At 45.0% G+C, this 14,810-nt stretch overlaps 1 protein-coding gene across 2 annotated transcripts; it reads right to left on the bottom strand.

Moving 5' to 3' along the window:
- Positions 1-1,270: 1,270 nt before the first annotated feature.
- Positions 1,271-9,174, bottom strand: LOC146984049 (protein NLRC3-like). 2 transcript variants are annotated; one of them, XM_085780850.1, is made up of 9 exons: positions 9,065-9,174; positions 7,695-7,773; positions 7,309-7,534; positions 5,238-7,011; positions 4,970-5,143; positions 3,891-4,064; positions 2,330-2,503; positions 2,111-2,157; positions 1,271-1,841 (listed from the first exon to the last, which is right to left on the bottom strand). In XM_085780850.1, the coding sequence occupies exons 1-9, from the start codon at positions 9,118-9,120 to the stop codon at positions 1,309-1,311; spliced, it is 3,237 nt and encodes a 1,078-aa protein (XP_085636976.1). In that variant the 5' UTR covers positions 9,121-9,174; the 3' UTR covers positions 1,271-1,308. The 2 variants fall into 2 exon arrangements, with proteins under 2 accessions (XP_085636976.1, XP_085636977.1); XM_085780851.1 differs by lacking the exon at positions 4,970-5,143.
- Between the last annotated feature and the right edge of the window lie 5,636 nt (positions 9,175-14,810).

Genomic DNA, 14,810 nt, shown 5'->3' on the forward strand with positions numbered 1-14,810 from the left:
TAACACAAAACAAACATTTTCTAATAAAAGTTGTACAGATTTGTTCGATGGTTTTCAAACAGTAAAGACCTACAGACAGTTACAGTTTTGTCTATCAAATTGCTATGCTGTCTGTTGAGTACACAAACTAAACGATGTTTGTAGAAACACCAGTTAAATTTATTATCCACGTCAAAAAAAAAACGTTGTTCTGGCAGAGTGTTGTCCAACACCGCCATCTATGGACATAATACAGTATTACACTCATATTTATGGGAGGAGAAAAGAAAACAGACATGGAAAAACAGATAGGCCTACTTAGAATACATTAAATTTTCGAACAGGAAAACCAACAAATGAAAACAGGTAGCCTACTCTTTTTCTTCTTACAGAGGAAAAATACAAGAGGATAGAAGAAAATGTACTTTATGTAGCCAACTTAAGTTTTTTTTTAATGAATTCATGTCATATGCATGGCTCTGTTATGTATAGAAACTGAATATGTTCTACAAAAACAAAATATCTAATAAATAGAAAAAAATACAAAACATTTCAAGGCTTCTCACACAATTTATTGTGTTATTTATCTTATAGGAAAAATTTGGAGCTTCACTGTTGCCTCCTGTGGTAAGTGCCTGACCAAGGCTTCCTCCATCATTTTCAAATATTAAAGGTTTTCAATTACATATTGCATTACACATTGAAATATGTCTATCATCAATTCTTTACATATTCATCTTACCATGGTTCATATTTTGGTCCCCTTCTGAACCTGGCTACAGCGTCTGGCACTGTCAGGTTACAACACACAGTTAAACCCTCAGTAGAAACACATACAAATGGCTTTCTCTACACCGTTCACTTCTTTATACATAATATTTAGTAAGAGTGGCTGTTTGTGGCCTGTTCATCTGTTCAGGGTGATGTGCATTTATTCATTAGGAATGTAGAAGAAGAATGTAAATTTGAACAATAACTTCAACCAAACTGGTAGGCTACAACACAAATGCTTGTAGACAAGCTCTCAATTACCGATATGGCCCGTTCATGTCACCGTCGACCTGGTAATAATCAAGAGTATGCTATTACTCATTTTAAATTGCTGCACTAGACCACGCTGAGAATAATGTTTTTGAATGAGCTGGTTAATGTAGCAGAGTCACAATTTCTACATTTCATCACATTGCTGGCTACGTTACAACACCTACTAGCTTAGATTCATCTACTTGCGTCAATCTTTTAGGATCATTTAAGACTAACAACATGTTCATCTTGTAATAATCATAACGTGTGATTGCCAGACAGACGTCTACAGACTGAACTGTCTGTTCAACACAGAGACACTGAGGAGCCAGGACTGTACCAGACTGCAAAGCCAGGATACAGAGGCTCAGTGAAGGTGGTGTTGAAGGTGTGGAGGTGGATCAGAGACTCAGAGGAGACTCTGTAGAAGGACAGAGGGCCAGCAGGACAGTCCACATACACTGCTACTCTGTTAGAGACAGAGGAGGAGCAGGAGATGTGTTTTTCTCTGTTGTTGTGACAGACATGGTAACCAACATCAGAGCAGTGGAGTCTCCAGGACTGATTGTTCCATCCAAACACACAGTCTCCACTGTCTCCCTTCCTTCTGATTCCTCTGTAACTCACTGATATGTAAACATCTCCTCTCCACTCCACCTCCCAGTAGCAGCGACCAGTCAGACCAGTTGAACACAGCAGCTGAGACCACCGTTCAAATCTGTCTGGATGATCAGTATATGACTGATCCTTGTCCTTCACACATGTCACCTTCCTGTTGTTGTCAGACAGTTTGATCCACTTGTTCACTGTGTTTGTGTCGATTGTGAGTGGACAGGAATCTGATGGAGAGAACAAGACAGCTGCAGTTATTGATCATCTGATCATTTATTGACAGTTTGATGAAGACTCATGATGTCAGTGATATGACAGTGTGAACAGCGGCAGGACTTCAGGGGGGACTCAGGGGGTGGGTTAGGGTAACCCGTTACTGTGATGAGGATTATTGTTTGTTTGTTTGTTGGGTCAAGCGAACCCAGTCTGCTGGTAAATGTGAAGATGGTTGAATGTGCTGCTTTGTTTCCATTAACCAAAGTCTAAACACACTTACACTTCCTCAGACCTGGTGTCAACCATTGGACTCCATCAGGCTCCACCCTGAAAGAAGAAGAGAAGAAGGATCTGGAGTCTTCATGTTGAGAGCAGGAGGAGATGAGGAGGAAACACCTCATCACCTTGTCTAATAGTAAAGTGTGCACCTCCCTGAAGCTCCTCCTCAGACCTCCTCAGACATCAGACAGTGTGTGTGGCTGCAGCAGCCTCTCCATACCTGAGAGTCTCCAGTCTCCAGTCTGGATCCTTCAGTCCAGCAGACAGCAGCTTCACTCCTGAGGCTCCTGGATGGTTGTAGCTCAGGTCCAGCTCTCTCAGATGGGAGGGGTTGGAGCTCAGAGCTGAGGCCAGAGAAGCACAGCCTTCCTCTGTGACCAGACATCCTGACAGACTGAACACACCAGAAGTGGGAGAAAGTCCCTATGTTGCAAGTCCAAGTAGAGTCTCAAGTCTTTGCTCTCAAGTCCCGAGTAGAGTCTCAAGTCTTTGCTCTCAAGTCCCAAGTCAAGTCCAAGTCCTAAGATTTTTTTTCAAGTCCCAACCAAGTCCTAAGATTTTTTTTCAAGCCCCAACCAAGTCCTAAGATTTTTGTTTCGAGTCCCAAACAAATCGATTGTAATTAATGATAAGTAAAGATCATGACCACGCCTCAGTTGTTTATATTTTATTGTTAATGTTCTGCCACTTATTCATCTGTTTATTTTTATTAATATTCTATTGTGATATGCTTTGTCAATATAAGCACTGCCTTCTCATGCCAATAAAGCTATTTAAAATTGACGTATAGTAACACGCCAGAAATCTTGTGTGATCAAACGTGATCTGACGTACTCTGTTGATGGTAGCCATGGTGCATGGATGTATTATATAGATCCATGCCATGGAGCCGTTAGCCACACTGGTTTGTTATGCTACGTGTGCTGCAGTCAGCTCACTTCTTTATTGGTTACATTCAATTTCACGTCACATTCCGCAGAGCTGGTGACTCGAGATTGTCGGGTTCCCCCACACACAAGCCGACTTTTGATCCAAACGGTCACGATTGTTGGGACCAACAATCGTAAATACTGAACATGTTCAATATTTACAATTGTCGCCGCCGACCGTTTTACGAGCCGATCGTTGGGAGAATTTAAATCTTAACACACCACACACCACAGGAGAATCTCATAAAATACTCTTAAGAGCCAAGATAATCGGGCGATTTTTGTCTTTGGTCGGAAGAGGGAAAATCGGGGCAAAATCAGCCAGATTATCTTTATGTGTGTGGTAGGAATTAGTGTGTTGGCATTAATTATACAGCCAAGACTGATAACAGGAGTGGGTTCTATATAGAATGTCTCTGGCTGGCTGCTGCAGTATAACATTGATGCGACACTTTTTAAAATATTTTAATATTTGTGCTTGCTGCTTGTGACTTGACTTGAATTCAAGTCAAGAGGGTTAAATAAGTTGCAAATAAGAACCTGTTCTTAATGATTTTTCGCCTGGTTAAATAAAGGTTAAATAAAAAGTCCAAGTAGAGTCTCAAGTCTTTGCTCTCAAGTCCAAGTAGAGTCTCAAGTCTTTGGCATCAAGTCCCAAGCGAGTCCAAGTCTTTTTTGGATTTGATCAAGCAAGTCTTAAGTCATCAAAATCGGGACTCGAGTCCAAGTCAAGTCTCAAGTCTCAAGTCCAAGTCCACACCTCTGGAACACACACAACAACACACAGGAACTCCGTCAACAGCTGGAGGTGTGTTCAAGTGGCATCAGATAAACAGCTGGATGGATCCTCACCTGAGAGTCTCCAGTCTACAGTGTGGACTCTTCAGTCCCTCAGACAGGACCTTGATTCCTGAGTCCTGCAGGTCGTTGTTACTCAGGTCCAGGTGTCTGAGACTAGAGGACTGTGAGCTGAGGACTGAGGACAGAGCTTCACAGCTTCTCTCTGAGAGGTTACAACAACTCAGGCTGAAGAGATGATCATGAACAAGAAGACAAATAAGATCTGAGTTAATCTGTGATCACCTTCAATAATGAGACTAAACAAGAAAGAGAAAACATGTTCACAGGGAAACAACAAAGTAACAGCTATAGGTGGTTTGCAGGTGACGTCATGCGGAATGTTACGACTGCAGATGGGGGGCAGGAAGTGTTTTGCCGGCAGGATAACGGTTGGAAAATGCCCAAGTTTTGCACTGTCTACGGCCGTACAAACCAATCAAACGGGGAAAAACAAAATTGTGGGAGAAAGAAGTTATTATCTCCATTACGTAATTGAAACACGGCAATGTGATTCCTACCAGCCGCGGGGTGTTCGCAGCTCGGGGTGGATCACCGCCTGACGGCGGAGGAAGAGCCAAGGCAGACATGACGTCACAGTCTTGCTACCCTTCGCGGTCCCAATGCGCAACAAGTCAGCGAGACCGAGACGCCCCATCTGCCTTGGCCGTCTTACCGACCCACCGACCCTGATCGGCTCCGGGCTGCAAACGCCCCACAGATAAAAGTGGGACGGTTGGTTTATGCTCCAGCCCAGTCTCTCCACTCCGCTGGCCTTTTTTTTCACTTTTCCTCATTGTGTATGGGTCATATCCAATATGTTTTTCTATTTTTAGTCAATACCTACAACGTGCAGGCTTACCCAAAGCTTGTAGGTACTCACTTTCCATTCATTTCCAATCACCGTTCTCCACTTCCTGCCCCCCATCTGAACTTTGGGCATCATCGGAATCACGTGACTGCAAACCACCTATGACATAATTCAGTTGAACCAAAGTCCACTTCACTTCTTTAAACTAGTGACCAGTGATTTTTGATGGATCAACCAGAGTTTACATTTGTTCCATTTCACACAAACAGTAACTTGATCTCACTTTAGAGTCTCCAGTCCACAGTGTAGACTCTTCAGTCCACCAGACAGGACCTCGACTCCTGAGTCCTGGAGGTTGTTGTTACTCAGGTCCAGGTGTCTGAGGCAAGAGGTCTGGGAGCTGAGCACTGAGGACAGAGCTTCACAGCTTCTCTCTGAGAGGTTACAGCCGCTCAGTCTTAAAAGATGATCATGTGGAATTAAAGAAGACAAGAGATAATTTTTTATAAGTGTTTTCATATGATAATGAATATATCCAACTCTACACTTACAAAAGTTTATTGGAGACTTTGACCACTGGCAGCAGCCTCAGAAAAGCCTTCTCTGAACCAGAGTATTTCTTCAGGTCAAACACGTCCAGATCTTCTTCTGAGGACAGTAGGATGAAGACCAGAGCTGACCATTGACCAGGAGACAGTTTGTCCATGTGAAGACTTTCAGATCTCAGGGACTGTTGAATCTGCTCCACCAGAAAACGATCATTCAGTTCATTCAGGCAGTAGAACAAGTTGATGCTTTTCTCTGCAGAAGGAGTTTCTCGAACCATCTTCTTGATGTACTGGACTGTTTCCTGATTGGCCAGGGAGTCACTTTCTGATTGTTTCAGCAGACCTTGTAGGAGAGTCTGATTGGTTGGCAGGGAAAGACCCAGGAGGAAGCGGAGGAACAAGTCCAGGTGTCCATTTGGACTCTGTAAGGCCTTGTCCACAGCACTCTGGTAGAAGTTTGTCTCTGCAGATGAGGTTTTTTGTTGTTGTGACATCAGGTTGAGTCCAGTGTTGATGAAGGTCAGATGGACATGAAGAGCAGCCAGAAACTCCTGAACACTCAGATGGACAAAGCAGAACACCTTGTCCTGGTACAAGCCGCTCTCCTCTTTAAAGATCTGTGTCAACACTCCAGAGTTCACTGAGGCTGCTCTGATATCGATGCCACACTCTGTCAGGTCTGATTCATAGAAGATCAGGTTTCCTTTCTGCAGCTGCTCAAAAGCCAGTTTTCCTAGAGCCTCAATCATCTTCCTGCTCTCTGGACTCCAGTGTTGATCTGTCTCAGCTCCTCCATCATACTTGACCTTCTTTACTTTGGACTGAACCACCAGGAAATGGATGGACATCTGAGTCAGGGTCTTGGGCAGCTCTCCTCTCCGTCTGGTCTTCAGCAGCTCCTCCAGAACTGTAGCAGTGATCCAGCAGAAGATTGGGATGTGGCACATAATGTGGAGGCTTCGTGATGTCTTGATGTGGGAGATGATCTTTCTGGCCTGCTCCTTATCTCTGAACCTCTTCCTGAAGTACTCCTCCTTCTGTGGGTCAGTGAACCCTCTGACCTCTGTCACCATGTCAACACACTGAGGAGGGATCTGATTGGCTGCCGCAGGTCGTGTGGTTATCCAGAGGCGAGCAGAGGGAAGCAGGTTCCCCCTGATGAGGTTGGTCAGCAGCACGTTGACTGAGGTGGACTCTGTCACATCAGTCAGGATCTCAGTGTTGTGGAAGTTGAGAGGAAGTCGACACTCGTCCAGACCGTCAAAGATGAAGACCACCTGGAACTGATCAAACTTGCAGATTCCTGCTGCTTTGGTTTCAGGGAAGAAGAGATGAACAAGTTCCACCAAGCTCAACTTTTCCTCTTTCCGCACATTCAGCTCTTTGAAGGTGAAGGGAAATGTGAAGTCTATGTCCTGGTTGGTTTTGCCTTCAGCCCAGTCCAGAGTGAACTTCTGTGTTAAGACTGTTTTCCCAATGCCAGCCACTCCCTTTGTCATCACTGTTCTGATTGGTCTGTCTCTTCCAGGTGGGGCTTTAAAGATGTCTTCTTGTCTGATGGTTGTTTCCGGTCTCTCTGGTTTCCTGGACGCTGTTTCAATCTGTGTGACCTCATGTTCATCATTGACCTCTCCAGCCCCTCCCTCAGTGATGTAGAGATCTGTGTAGATCTGGTTCAGAGGAGTTGAGTTTCCTGCTTTAGCGATGCCCTCAAACACACACTGGAACTTCTTCTTCAGGACAGATTTAAGGTTCTGCTGACACATAGCAGGAGATTCTGCAAGAACACAAAAACACATTTTCTGATGGTACAGTATCTTAACTTTTTCAGCTGCAAAAGACAAGTAAGATTTAAAACAAGGTTGCACTGTTAGCTCCTCCTTAGTGTTCAATACAGAAGAATTATAGAAGAAATCCAATCTACAACCGAAAATTTATTTACCCAAAATTATGTGAAATCATTGAATCATGTGGACATTTTAATTCCTCTAACAAAATATTATTTGAACATGTGTTGATGTCAGTGAACATCTCATTTGTCCATCATGTTGAATCTTTAGAGAAATCCCCTTACTGCTCTGCAGACGCTCAGCCAGCTCCTCCTGCTTCCTCCTCCTCAGAAGCTTCACTGTGATCTTCACTAATGCCTCTCTGATGCACCTCTGCTCTTCATCCTCACCGTCCACCACCTCCTCATCCTCCCTCTGACTCCCTGAGCATTCTGGGTAATCTGGACTCAGAAACTTATGGATCTTCTTCAGCTCGTTCTTCACAAAAGTGACCATGTCCTCCCGCAGCAGCTGGAACAGAAACTCTATGAGTGACAGCATCAAACTAAAACCATGGAGCCAAACATCAGATCCATGTTGGACAGACGGACAATCCACTGGTGTCAGAGTGCAGCATGGAGATGATTGTGAACACAACAGATGTAACAGCAGCTGTTGGACATTTACACACCATAAACATGGAGTCCAGATGTGTTTGATGCTGGTGGGCAGACTGACCACTAGGAACCTCTGAGCTCTCCTGGTCCACTCTGTGGAGGAATCATGGAGAATGAGCTCACATCATTTCTGTCCACACAGAGATACACAAGCTAAAGGTCCATGAAGTCAGGTTTGATGTGACAGCCAATCAGACGTCTCCCTGTAGAGGTGAAGGTTCACTAGCTCTGCTGATCCCACTGAGAATCAACAGCTCAGTCTGCAGCAGTTTGTATCTTCAGTTCAGTGTTTGTCTCGAGTGCCTTGTTGGCCAGAGCATTATAAAGACTAAGCCCCTCCCCAAGACCAACCAATTTTTAATCAACACAAAAAATGCTATTTCTGGCCACTACATATTCATAATCAGGTTAGAGGAACATGGTATGGCCAGCAACCTATCCAACACCATAAGGCGGCTGCTTCAGCTGTTCTGGTTCAAACCCCAGGCACAGAGGAGAGCACCAGAATGGCAGCAGCATAGGTAACTCATGATTGAATAAAGACAACTGGAGATAATTGAACTGGTGTACAGTGTGATTCTCTTGTAGGAGATGTGTGTATGATGAACATTAGTCCAATGTGGTGCGTGGACTCACCACAGAAACAGTTGGGAACTATGTGTTATATGAACCAGGAATGTATGAAGGGCCGAGTGTCAGCTTCACCATGTGCCACCTTTGTGTAGTGACGAGACCATCGTCACAGTGTTTGGTTCAGTCCCTACAGCTCTCACCACCCCTCAGAGTTTGACCTCCACCTTCCAGTGTGGACGTTCACAACACAAAGACACTTTGACCTCTGACCTGGTCCAACAACACCTCACACAACTGGTTGTTTTCTATATTAACCTGAGTCTGAGTGTCAGTTACAGCCAAGGGGGCAGTTGTCGGTCTGAGAAGTGGAGCTCACTTCCGCGTTCAAACAACTGCAATCCTCTCGGCTGCCTCTGGGGGCTGGTGTCAGAAAGCAGCATTTCTCCATAGACCCCCATGTTAAAATCGCCTTTGAGGACTTTACATCCTCAATAAACATGATCAAAGCCTGGTGTCATCACGGTTTTTGGTCTCAATCATTTCTAGGGGGTTAATTTTTTTAAAAACTCTACCGTTTTACTATTATTAGGTTAAAATTCTCGCCAATTAGGGTGCGGAAACGTTGAGTGACAGGTCCAGAGCGGTCCGTGGACAGCTGCTTCGAGGCCAGTGGGTGGGTTCTCGGCCGGTAAATCCAACATGGCGCTGTTCAGGCCGCTATATTTGAGTCACAAAAACGACTCCCCAAAACCAATGGGTGAAGTCACGGATGCTACGTCCATAATTTTTACAGTCTATGGTTACAGCTTACATCTGATCAGCTGATCCTTGTCCTCCTTTAAAATAAAGGGACAAGTCTTTTGACATGTTGCTCTGTAGAGACAGACAGCTGGGTTCAGGAGAGGCTGGTCTCTGCTGCTGGATCCTGAAACAACAACACAACTGATAAATGTGCATGTTGGAGTAAACTGATGAAAAGTGTCTTAAATCTTTTAATAAACACAAGTGACTTTTAATGATAAAGGTTTTTCAGAATGTTTTAATTCTGACCTTCCATCAACAGATTTACTGAACACAGATTTTAATATTAATAACGATGATGGAGCAGTGATCTGAGTCATGGACACTTAGAGATCATCATCTGACCTTTGACCTCTGATTCGTCTCCCATGTTCCTGACACAGTTTCTTAGAGGGAGGGGCTTCCTCCTCTCTGTCCTCACACTGATCCATGCTGCTGAGTTCACACACACTTTGTAGCTTCACCTGCAGAGGAAACACACATCATTACAAGCTCACATGTCCATCATGTGACCAGCTGCTCCTCTGATTGGATCCTCTTCTCCATTTCAGTGTGAGGGAGCTGCTGCACTCCAAGTCCACTAGATGGAGCCATGGAGTTAAGACAGCAGGAGAGAGTGGGCGCTCACTGGCTTCTGCTCATTAAAGGACAATTCCAGGCGAATTCAACTCGGGGGTGTATTTTCCTATCCTTTTAGGTCTAAAAGAAGGAATCTGAAGATTTTCAGTTTAATTGCTCCTGTTTTGCGGTAGCTGCGTCTGTCCCCGCATCGCCACGGCAGCAATGAATGGGAGTGGATGTAAGTTCCGCTGTTTAGGCTGTTTACAGCCCTCAAAGCCACATTTTTTTTCCACAGACAGCGTCAGATGGCTACTCAAACATGCACCGAGAAGTTTATTTACTTCAAGCAAGCCGACATGTTTGTAAAACTAGATCTAATTCAAAGTCTCCCGGAGTCTCGCGCGAGCCCGAAGTTGCAGTGCTGGTGTATTCAGGCGCAGTAGGAGCTACCGCTTGTGTCATAAACACAGGAATATCAACTCTTTACTTGCTTGAAGTGTACATTTTTCCCCACAGACAGCGTCAGATGGCTACTCAAACATGCGCCGAGAAGTTTTTTTTACTTGAAGCAAGTAAAGAGTTGATATTCCTGTGTTTATGACACAAACGGTAGCTTTTCCCACTGCATGTGAACACACCACGCACGGCAACTGGGTCTCGCGCGAGACTCCGGGAGACTTTGAATTAGATCTAGTTTTACAAACATGTTGGCTTGCTTGAAGTAAATAAACTTCTCGGTGCATGTTTGAGTAGCCATCTGGCGCTGTCTGTGGAAAAAAATTGCGGCTTTGAGGGCTGTAAACAGCCTAAACAGCGGAACTTACATCCACTCCCATTCATTGCTGCCGTGGCGATGCAGGGACAGACGCAGCTACCGCAAAACAGGAGCAATTAAACTGAAAATCTTCAGATTCATTCTTTTAGACCTAAAATGATATGAAAATACACCCCCGAGTTGAATTCGCCTGGAATTGTCCTTTAAAGGTGTACAGAAAAGAAAACTGAATTTGAGCCCACTCTGGATCATAAAATTAATGTGATAACTCATCTTTCAGACGATGTAGGCCAAACTTTGTGCAAAATTCTATTTTTGAGTAAATCCGGGATGAAAGTGTGTATTTTTTTTTTCGCATTGGATAATGCAGGCGCACAGATTATACGTCAGCCTGTACACGATTCACCAGCCACTGATATTGGATCCGTCATCCGTCATTCAAACGTCTGAGACACGCACACACACACGGAGCTCGGGCTCGCCCCAAGCTTTGAATATCCCGCCCGCTCGATAACGACCAATCAAATTCGTTTTCCTTACTCGGGTAAACTCGTGTTGCAGCTCGTGACAACTCGGCGCGACAAACAGGACAAACGGCCATTTCTGTACACCTCTAAATCACTCAGTGTGTCACCATGGTAACCACAGTTATTGCCCCAATCAAAGATAAATCACGATCATTCATGAAACAACATCAAGTCCAGCCCAGCATCTTCGACTGGGATCTGGTTTTATCGTTTTATTATGAGTCTATTCAAAGTTCATATGATGATGAAATTCTTCATTCTTTATTCAGTCACATCACATAATAGCTACGAACATTATCAACAATGAAATCAGAGTCACAGTAAAAACCAAACCACAGTTTCAACGATGAGACAGGATCAGTCACAGTGTGAAAAGGAGAAGAATGTCAAACACACACACAGTGACTGATCCTGTCTCGTGGACTGATCTGGATTATCCAGAGTCCGTTGGTTGTCTCAGACGGGACGTCTTCTGTCGTCCACGGCAAAACACCAACAAACAAACAAACAAACAAGCTTGTCAGTGATGAAGCTCAAACATCAGAAACTGTAACCACTCAAGGGTCCACTTACTCAGATTGTTGCCTCTGCAGCTCTCTGGATCGGGACCAGGTCTGTGGAGAAACCAGGAGCTGAAGTCCTCTGCTTGTTGAGCTTTACATGTCCTGAGTGTCAGGCTGTCACTATGAAACACCCTGAAACCAGATGTGGTGTTGGGGCGGGGCTAACAGGCCAAGGTCCGCCTATTGACCTCTTTCGATAAAATTGATTTGATAAGTGCCAGAATCAAACTCTTGGTTCTTCCCTTCAGGATCAGTCCTCAATGATCTGAACAGATAAGCTTCGGTTGGAAACAGCAGTAGCCTAATAACAGGTACAAGGTCTGTGTCCAGTTCAAGTCCTGGCTCAGTGTCTGTTATAAAAACCTGCAGCTCAAAGTTCAGCTGCTACAGTTTAATATGTCTTTATCATCATTAATATTTAAGCTGCAGCAGCTTCCTTCTCTGGCTTTGATGCCCTGAGTAACCTGACGACTTGTCAACCTCCATCCATCCATTCCTGCTTATCAAAGGTTGAGTCTTGGGGGCATCAGATCCACCCGTGAGTCTCAGACTTCCCTTTCCCTAGCTACAGTGGCCAGCTCTGACTGGGTGATCCTGAGGTGTTTCAAGGCCAGGCTGGTGATATAATCTCTTCACCTAGTCCTCGGTCTGCCCTGTGGCCTCCGGACATGTCGGGAACACCTCCTCAGGGAGGCACACTTGAGGCATCCTTACCAGATGCCCAAACCACCTCAGCTGGCTTCTTTCTACACAAAGAAGCAGAGGGTCTAGTCCGAGTCTCTCATGGATGACTGGACTACTCAGCTTATCTCTAAGGGAAACCCCAGCCACCTTCCTGAGAAAACCCTTTCCGGCCGCTTGTATCCGTAACCTCGGTCTTTAGGTCATGACCAATCGCTCATGACCACAGGTGAGGGTAGGAATGAAGACTTACTGGATCATCAAGAGCTTTGACTTTTGTCTCAGCTTTCTTTCTTCATCACAATGGTGCGGTACAGTGATTGCAGTACCACTCCTGCTGCACCGATTCTCCAGCTTATCTCACACTCCAGTGTCCCCTCACTTGTGAACAAGACCCCGGGATGCTTGAACTCAAAGGCTCATTCCGTACCTGGAGTAGGCAGTCCACCGGTTTCCTGCTGAGAACCATTGCCTCAGATTTGGAGGTGCTGATCCTCATCCCAGCCGCTTCACACTCAGCTGTGAACCAGTCCATGGGTGCTCAAGGTCACAGGCCGATGGTGCCATTTTTACCACATCATCCGCAAATAGCAGTAACACAATCCTCACCCCACTGAACCGCAACCCCCTCGGAAGTTTAGGGCAAAGACTTCAGTGTCCTTGTTACTACTTGTAAAGTGGATTATTTCCACTGACTGAGACAGTGTGGCCATTCATTTCATGAACATGTTCATGTCCTGATTAATACTAAACATCTTGTTAGACTGTGAATTTATGGTTTTAGTAATGAATCTGAAACACATCTCACTAAAACTCTGGTTCACACACAGCAGAGACACTGAAAGTGAAGCACAGTGATTTAACTGTGCTTATTGAGCTCAACACTGTATGTCAAAACTGTTTATGTAGCTATTAGGACCAGGAGAGGAGATGGATGATGGATGAATTGATGGATGAAAATTATTTTAATTTCAAACAATTAATCGTTAAAAGAACTAAACCTGTATGTTACGTGTCAGTTCTTCTGAACCTCATGTCTGAGACCTTTTCAGTCTTTTCATCAACAGTCATCAGATTCAAAGAAAGACAACAAACTGATCTAGTGAAGTTTTTATTGTGAAAAGACAGTAAGTACCGTAATAAAACGTATGTGTAACCGGTCTAGTCTGTGCATGTGGAGGTGTCTACGGTGGAGGAAGAACGGCACAGCCACACAGGACTTGCTCTCACGGCTCTCTGCCTCCTTTTTCTTTTATTCTAATACAAAGACAACACAGCGACAGAGATGTTATCAAAGTGCAACTGCGAGCATTCACGTCTCCAGCACAGAAGTTTTTCTCTTTGCGGAGGGATGTAGGCTACGGTGCGCCGAAAGGAACACTAAGCCCGCAGTTACACTATTAACCCAGCAGGTGGCTCCAAAACTATACACATATGAGCACATCAATTTTGTAGAAATTCATAACGAAGGTTATTTCTAACCCTGTTACATATACGCTGCACGTATGTCACTTATCAAACAGGCAAATAACCCTCTGAAACTTTGCTATCGTTACCCCATTTTGCTGAGTTTAAACAGCAACCGGCTCGTTCTGTTTCTCCACTTATATTTCCTACTATGGGTACCTAAATACAGCCTATATCTTACTTGCTTAGTTGATCGCTGAATACTGTTATGATTGGATGTTATTACATGTTGACCGCTAGGCGGCAGTACTGGTTTGTAGTCAGCTTACCGTACCATATAACAGGGTAGAGCAAGACTGCATGGAGCCACATGTATGTTGTTGAGAACGTGAGACATTAAACTAAGTTACTTGCTATCAACACGGCCTCATCCTTGGAACACGAACATGACATGGTACCAGGAGTAAACTCGAATGGGCGACATGGATTTAAAACCACCGGGAAGTTTGAAACTGACGGGGAATGTCGACGAGAACTGGCGCACCTTCAAACAACGGTTTCACCTTTATGTTGCTGCTAAGGGACTCGAGGCTAAGCCAGAAGCAAGAAAGGTAGCGCTGCTGCTAACAATAGCAGGGCCACAGGCCATAGAAGTATTTAACACGTTCGTGTTTGACAGTCCTGAAGATAATGAAAAGTTGGATGTAGTGCTTAGCAAGTTTGATGCTCACTGTTCTCCGAAGAAGAACGAGACGTACGAGAGGTACGTGTTTCGGTCTCGTACACAGCGGCAGTATGAGCCCTTCGATAGCTTCCTGACGGACTTGCGGCTAAAGGCGCAGTCCTGCAACTTCGCAATGCTGACGGACTCCATGATCCGGGACCAGATTGTCTTCGGCGTGGAGGATAAAAAGGTCAGAGAGAGGCTACTACGGGAGATGGAGCTGACGCTGGCAGGAGCCATTAAGATCTGCCAGGCCAGTGAGCTATCCCAAAGGCACGTGAGGACGTTCAGCGAGATGTCTGCAGTCGCCTCGGCGCAGAGCGACAGCGCGGCAGCGGTTGGAGCAGTGTCGTATCAGCGGAGACGGCGCACACAGACCCGGCCTGCACAGCAGGAGGACGTGATGATAAACTGCAAGCGCTGCGGCTCACAGCACAAGCCTAGACAGTGTCCAGCGTTTGGTAAGCAATGCTCCAGTTGCCAAGGCAAGAATCATTTTGCTAAACAATGCTTCTCCA

This window comes from Trachurus japonicus, chromosome 7 (assembly GCF_045865225.1).
Source record: "Trachurus japonicus isolate A0001 chromosome 7, Traja_1.0".
Classification (NCBI taxonomy): domain Eukaryota; kingdom Metazoa; phylum Chordata; class Actinopteri; order Carangiformes; family Carangidae; genus Trachurus; species Trachurus japonicus.